This window comes from Cololabis saira, chromosome 8 (assembly GCF_033807715.1).
Source record: "Cololabis saira isolate AMF1-May2022 chromosome 8, fColSai1.1, whole genome shotgun sequence".
Classification (NCBI taxonomy): domain Eukaryota; kingdom Metazoa; phylum Chordata; class Actinopteri; order Beloniformes; family Belonidae; genus Cololabis; species Cololabis saira.
The window spans coordinates 47657668-47665612 of NC_084594.1; the positions used below are offsets into that span (position 1 = coordinate 47657668).

The window sequence follows — 7945 nt, forward strand, 5'->3', positions numbered from 1 at the left end:
AACTTATAATATAAACAAGTTCAATAAATCTGGATGCATTTGACTGTGTAAAAGGAAAATGTTCAAGCCTTAGTTGGACACCTCTGATCTCCCATGGCATTAGTTACTGATATAACCACATGGGTGAGGGATTACTTTTATCAAATCATTTAACAGAGAGCTTTTAGTTCTCTTACAAAAATGTCACTCACACTCTGAATAAACAGAAGTCCCTATAGTAACTGTAGTAGGAACTCCGCCCGTGTGGCATCGATGTGTGCAGGGACACGTGGATCTGGGATGGAACATCACATAGTGTTTCTATAAAAACATCACTATTCCAAAATGTTTTTGGTGGAGAATCATTCAGACCAAAGACGAGAGGGATCATAAGGACCGTGATCAGCAGCAAGTCCAGACATGAAGGGTCTGTGACGGATGCTGCATCACTGAATTACTGCAGAGGAGGAAACAGAAATGTTAGAGCAACATATTCAATTCAATTCAATTTTATTTGTATAGCGTCTAATACAACAAAAGTTGTCTCTAGACGCTTTCCAGAGACCCAGAACATAAACCCCCGAGCAATTATTACATAAACAATGGCAGGTAAAAACTCCCCTATGGGAGAAAAACCTTAAGTCAAACAGTGGCAAGGAAAAACTCCCCTTTAGGAGGAAGAAACCTGGACCAGGACCTGGATCATAAGGAGGGTAGAAACCTGGACCAGGACCTGGATCATAAGGGGGTAGAAACCTGGACCAGGACCTGGATCATAAGGGGGTAGAAACCTGGACCAGGACCTGGATCATAAGGGGGTAGAAACCTGGACCAGGACCTGGATCATAAGGGGGAACCCTCCTGCCGAAGGCCAGACTGGGGGGGTCGGGGACGTCAGCAGCACACAGCAGGCAGGTGGAAGCAACAGCGGGATGACCAGAGGGGGGGGGGGTGTGGAGCAGAGATTAGAGCTTGTTCCAAGAAAGTGTGAAGAATTGCCAACTAGTGAAAAACTGTGATAGGGATAGCTGGCATTGGGTCTCACCTTAATGGTTTTACAGGAAGAATGGGACAAAGTAACAGTAACTGAGTCAGAAGACCCTTAGTGTTGTGGGGAACATGGCAACAATTCTTAGGGTACAAGTTTTACTCTTATAAAAAAAAAATGTTTTAAGAAAAAAAAAGATGTGATACTGGGTGAAAAAAAAAATAACACCATGAGGGAAAAACTTAAATACATGAAGTTCATGCTGTCTGGAGAGGTAGAGAGGTCAAAGAGAGTCATTGTTGTCTTTTTGTTATTTTTGTTATTTTTTTTTCTCATTTTCCTGGCCTTTTTCTTGTATATTCAACCTTGTAAATTCAAATGCAGAAGCACAATAATAACGGAAAATAATATGCATTAGATTAATTAATTCCTTAATTGAATAAATGAATAAAGTTCAATTGTACTATATATAATGTATTTTTATAATACTGTATTCATTGTTAATCAATATTAACAAAATTGCCTCTTATTCTGTTGCCTCTGCTTCACTTTATTTGTATAAATAAATTCTTAATCCTAATCCACTGGGTGCATTCAGTTTTTAAACAGTTTTAAAAATGTTCTGTATGTTTACGTGTCTTTTTATACTGTTTATCTCCATAATTCAGACTGACGTTCTGTGCTCATTTGAAGTGATGGATTTTGACAATGCTGATTCATGCACAACAAAGACAGAGCTGCGTTCCTTCTCCTTCAAATGTTTTACTTATTTAAACCATTTTTGAAAAAAAAAATCGCCTTACAGACTTCTATCTTCTTTTTATTTTGATTTTTATTAGTCAGGTAATTCAATTCAATTCAATTCAATTCAAGACAACTTTATTAATCCCTTGAAGGGCAATTTGATCCGGCAGCTCGCGCCCAAACACACACATAACAGACACATAACACATTCAATAGAAACACAGAGAGAAAGTTGGCAGCTGTGTGCAAAAATCTGCAATTTGTTGCATTAAAAAAGTGCCGATACCAATAAATTAATTAAAAAACAGTCTATACAAACACTGTATACACATTCCTAGAAGGTACACAGTAAATACACATTCCAAATGCAGGCAGCATCGTCCTTGTGCTCCTTCACGGATCATCGGAATGCCTGCCCCACTGCTCCCTATCCTCCTTCAGATCAATCAATCAATAATCAATAGCTCGGAGCAGAGATCTACCACACCGGGACACTCGTTTGCTTTCAAATGCAGACGTTTTGCAGCCAATCTTTAAATAGCCCGTAGACCACAGAATATTTGGTTGAGTGTGACAGGCGTTGCCAAGAAGTGTTTGCAGTGTGTGTGTGTGTGTGTGTGTGTGTGTGTGTGTGTGTGTGTGTGTGTGTGTGTGTGTGTGTGTGTAGGACTGTATGTGTTGGACAGGAGTGGAGGGTGGCAGCAGGGGAGAGCAGTAGTGAATGGCTGTGCTATTGCATCCTCCTAGGAGACCTCTAAAACACACACAGATATCTTCTGCATGCACGCACACACTTCTGCATGCACGCACACACACACCCACACACACACTCTCTCTCTCTCTCTCACACACACACACACACACACACACACACACACACACACACACACACACACACACAGTGCCACAGGGGCTGAGTGAACACGCCTCCCGTCCTGCAGCCATATACCTCAGTATCCTCGCACCGCCCCTTAACTCAGCTCTGCTCTTCCAGAGGCGACGGTGCGTTCGGGGAGAAGGTTCCGCGCGTCTTCATGTCCCCGGTCTGAGCGCATGTGTTGGGGGAAGAGTTTCCGAGCCTAGACCCCGCTGACAGGAGAACCCCGCATGTATTAGACCGTCCAGCTTGTGATAAAGCTGGAAGTGAAGTGAGAAGTGAGCAGGAGAAGCAGCAGCGGAGCGGAGAGCTCGTTTATTTTGGCTCTTCATTGCAACAGATTCACCGTGCGCTCTTGTTTTTACGCGCGTCTGAATAGGACAACATATAAGCTGATTATAAGAAGACTGTTCGAGACTCGAGTCATACATTTGACTGCAGCACTTTAGCATCCCCTGTTCCACCTCCCCCCCGTACCTTGTGAGCGCGGACCGGCAGAAGGAGGGACGGGAGAACCGGTGCGGACAGACCGGGAGGTCGCGCGTCTCCCCAGCGGTTCAGACACTTATTTCCAGACGATGGATTAAGGTCATTCCCTGGATTTTTTTACAATCTCTTTCATTTCTTTCATCGCCGAGCCATAGCCCCTTGTTCCACCTCGGGATTATTTCACCTCCACTGACGTCCAGTCCCTGCCACTCGAGATGACCGAGGAATATATCTGGCGCTGCGTCCTGATGCTCTACTGCGCGCTCCTCTCGGCCAACGCGAGTAACTGGCTGTAAGTTGGACTTCACCTTTCAAAAACTTCATTTTACACAGTAGACTAGGCTCACTTTTCATCTCCTTGCATCTGACACAACTGTTCTCCTTCCACTTTCATCTTCACATCGTCTGCCCTGTCTCCCTCTCTCCCTCTCTCCCTCTCTCCCTCTCTCATCGGCAGCGGCTGATCAGTTTAATCGTTAACCACCACGTACATGCTCCCTCACTCTCAGACTTAATAACTTACCAATACTGCAACAGTCGTGCAAAAAAAGAAAAAGAAAACCTTTTTTTGAAAGGTGTAGATCTCTCTTCACTGAATAAGAAAAAAAAACATTTTTGAAACTATATAATAAAAATGTTGAAGGGTAATTCTTTTCCAATGACTCTTCTTTTTTTTTAACTAAAACCAGTCAGAGCAATAGTTTGGGATAATCTCATTGCCTATCATAGGATTTGGATAATTATGTGGTAATTAGGATTTGCTTTTAATGTGTCCTGTTAAAATGCGCATCTCGTTCCAGCCAAATTATACACATGCGCTAATAAAAATGTCATTTATCAACCGTCAACATCCTAAAATTTAACAGTTAATTGATATACATTTTAATGTTGAATATAAATGAATATACGTGACAGAATACGCTGAAATTCTGCAAGTGGATCCCAATACGGATTTGATTGTTAGGTTGGTTGTTTGCCTCCCAAGTGAAACCTTTTCATCGGTATTGTATTTGCTTGGTGTGTGTGGTTGGATGAGTGGGCTGTAAAGCGCATGCAGCGGCCGCAGCGACCGCAGCAGCCCGAGCGCAGCAGCCCGAGCGCAGCAGCGGGCCCGCGCAGCGCGCAGCGCCCTGCGCGGGCCCGTCTGCTCGGGCCGCGTGTGTGTGCCTGCTCCCCCGGCAGCCTGTGGGAGGTGGAGAGCTGCATTCCTCCACAGGCTCCACTCCGTCCTCTGCTGCCACTCATTCCTGCTACCTGCAGCACATTTACAAGGAGCAATCAACATTTAAAGGAAAGTCTCCTCCAAAGAAGCGCATGCAGCTCAATTGTTATAACTAACGCCTGCAACTTGGAGGTATTATTAAAAAGGCAAACAACCACTGTCACTACTGGGTTTTTTAAGAGTATTTTCGTTTTTCCATTGCATCATAATAGTGACCTTGTAATATTGATAATAACCTAGGATAGTGCTGCAGACGGCATAACTGATACTGTTGACAGATTCATCAAAGTATGTCAAATTAAAGCTCTGCCAAACAGCACTGTCTACTTTGAACCGTGTCACTGTGTGCGGGGTAATTGTGCTGTTGGGGATGAAGGTGTGGTGACAGCAGCACACAGCAGGCATGTAGGGGCAGGAACTGAGCTGCCAGTCTTCTCCCGGGATTACACTGTTGAGACAAACCCAAGTACAGGACCGTGTTGTCTGTACGGGAGTCCTTAACGCCTGTGCAGGGGTCAGAGGTCACAGTGCTCATATCTGTCACTGAAACATGAAATAAGGAAGTACAATCACTGTTTTATTCAACAGAAATGAATTGAACATGTGGTTGCAGTGGTTGATTTGTGTGATTGTGTGATTAAGGCATGAAGACAATCTCTTCTGTGGCTGCTGTTTGTTTGCCTTCCTCCCTCCATCTGTGCAGCAGCAGGACTCACTTGTTTTGTCTTTTAACCTTGTGTCTGCACCACAAAGGGGTGGGAACGTGTCATGTTGTTCCGTTAAATATGTGCCCTCCCGTAAAAAACGATTTTTTTTCCAAAAACAATATTTGTCCGTAGCCAATATATGAACCGATGTTTTCTTCTTATATCAAATTCTGATATTTGAGGCAACAAATATACATTTCCAAAAAGAGCTGATTCATCAAAACATCTGCTGATCATTTCATATGTAATTCATCAAATTAATCTATCTAATTTAATACAGGAAAGGTAAAGACGAAAGCTTCTGCAACATTAATCAGATATCTTCTAATGTCAAATTAATTGAATTAGTTATCCCACAAATTAATTGTATGGAATCTTTACAGTAATTAAGTAGATAATACTTTTATTTGACAATTTCAATATTTTTTAATTTAAAATTGTACTAATTGGTATTAAAAACAAAGTGTGTCCTTGTGAGACTGCTGTTATCTGTCTTTAGTATAACGTAGACCAAACTAAACCCTGGCTGATCTGTTCCCATCAACCTGTGTGCTGTTTCACGTCCTGTTTCTGCTTCTTAACTTCTCTTAACGTAGTCTCTCTGCCTCCTGGCCTAAGGTTCAATACGGAACTGTTCTCAACTGTATGATAGAGGCATCAAAATGGCAGACAAGATATTTCTAATTGAACTGGCGATGTGGTTATTTCAGACTCATCAAGGAAATTACAATCCCCCCTAACATGAAAGTGAAATATGTGACTCCTGTAAGATGGATTGTCAATAAAGACGGCAAACTCATGTTGGAATTAGAGCAACCATCGGGGGATCACCAGAGTTTGAAGAATGCATCCTTGGAAACAATAAATGTCTGTTTCCAATGTATCAAATGGCTGTTATATAGTTTTACTGTGGACCCATGGAGCAGGTAGATGACCACCAACGGCTGTGCTCTTGTAGTTAAGTTAAATGTTGTTGTAGAAATACAAATATGTGCCACCACCTGTAGTAGAGCAGTTCACCTCTTAGTTTGTTAGTTTTAGTTCTTTGTGATTAGCAACTGCTACAGTACCTCCATCTGTTAACCTGGGTGAGCTTGAAGTTGCGTTTCCATGCATCAATAACCCTTTTAAAACCCCAATATTAGCAATAACCCAAATTTGCACGGCCATGTAAACACCAATAACCCCTTTGAATAACCAGAATTTGCTCATATTCAGGTTTTTAAAAGCCCCAATATGACCCCTGGGTTACTCCTTTTAAACCTGAATATTGGGTCATGTAAACGCCAAACAGAATATCCCCATCAAACGGAACATGAATCTGTTTTCTGCACATGCTCTGTTCACAAGGAATCCTGGTCTTTTGAGTCCAGGAAGTTCTTATAAACACGGAGAAACCAAGACCAGGAGGAGACTAATCACTTCATAAATGTAATGAAGGATATGAACATTTCTGCATTTGTAGACGGTAGAAAGTACCGGGATAGAAGATTTACAAGAAGGTGAGAGAAAAGTTGCGTGAAGCAGCATTTGTTTTGAATTTGGATACAGGAAGAAGAAGCAGAAATGACGCTAATTGCGTCATGATGTTCTCCGTGCGTCGCTGGTTTGATCCAGATATCCTGAATGATTAATTACCATGTAAACAGAATATTCCCAATGTTTCAGTAACCGGAATATTAGCAATAACACGAATTTTGACTGCATGGAAACGTAGTCATGGACACAGATGAAATATCAGGGAAGCAGGAATCAGTCACAATATGGCTGCGGGAACATATTCTGGACTTTTATCCTGTTCCCAAGCCGTGCAGACGGACAGAGACAGCAGACAGTGAAGGAAGAGGGATGGCAGTGCAATTACAGAACAGATGTCTAAGTCTGGATGTGTTACTGTGAAGAAGCGTCTCTGCACCCCCGATAATGAGCTGTTGAGTTTGCAAGACGTTGGAAACTCAGCTGTCACCTGTAGGCCTGTGTCGAAAAGATCCATTCTCCGATTCTAAATCGATTCTCATATTAATTCCTAAAAATCGATTCAACGTGGCCATCTGGCCAACCGGGGCACCAGATGGGGTGGGGAGGATCTGGCCGGAACAACGTGATTCATATGTTTAAAGATTGATTTTTATTTTTCATCATTACGTTACAACTTTTGGTATTTGTTTTGTTGGACACTAGAATAACTGGTGCCATGTTTTTGCCTTTAAATATGTTTAAAGGTATGAAAACATTAAAGTTTTCAGTTATAATTGCATAAATTGTCTATATTTTATTACTTTATATACTGTCTTGGGGTTACATTTGCATAAAATGCTGAAAAACCAAATTCTCATAAATGGGAAAAAATAAAAGCGATTTCATCCGTCTCTGTTTCCTCCCTGGATCTGTTTGGTAATTCTGACCCACCATGTTTCTGTTTCAGTTCTATCAGCATTCTGGGAGCTGATTGGTCCTTACAGCATCATTAGCTGCAATACTTGCTGTTGAATCTCAATATAATACTAGTATTAATATGTTGCAGAACTACAGTCATATCATTCATGCAACAGCTCAAACAACAGTTTTAATAACACTAACCCAAATCAATATCGAAATCGAATCGGATCGAATCAAATCCTAATAATCAATTCTGAATCTTAAGAATCGGAATCAAATTGATTGTTGACATTTGAATGGATCTCCAGCCCTGGTCACCTGTACATGACGTCAGCAGCTCAGTGGACTGGTGTCAGGAAACATCACACAACTCATTCTATTCTATTCTATTCTTTTGGGATTTTTGTGCACTTTTTCAGGAACCTTTCCTCCAGCACACCTGTGAGGTTAACTTTTACAGCCTTTACACAAATATCTTGACTAAAATCAGAAAGATAGTCCAGGAATGTGGGGAAGGAATGTATGACCCCATGAAAATGAATCCTAATGCTTTTGGTGAT

The 7945-nt window shown here is 41.7% G+C and overlaps 1 protein-coding gene across 1 annotated transcript in view; it reads left to right on the plus strand.

Annotated features, from left to right (window-relative positions):
- The first annotated feature begins 2702 nt into the window (after positions 1 to 2702).
- The window catches only part of wnt4 (wingless-type MMTV integration site family, member 4), a 40186-nt gene continuing 34943 nt past the window's right edge, over positions 2703 to 7945 (plus strand). The window contains exon 1 of the mRNA XM_061728175.1: positions 2703 to 3369. Within this exon, the coding sequence (XP_061584159.1) occupies positions 3293 to 3369 (77 nt within the window). The 5' untranslated portion in view covers positions 2703 to 3292. The remainder of the gene's footprint in view (positions 3370 to 7945) is intronic.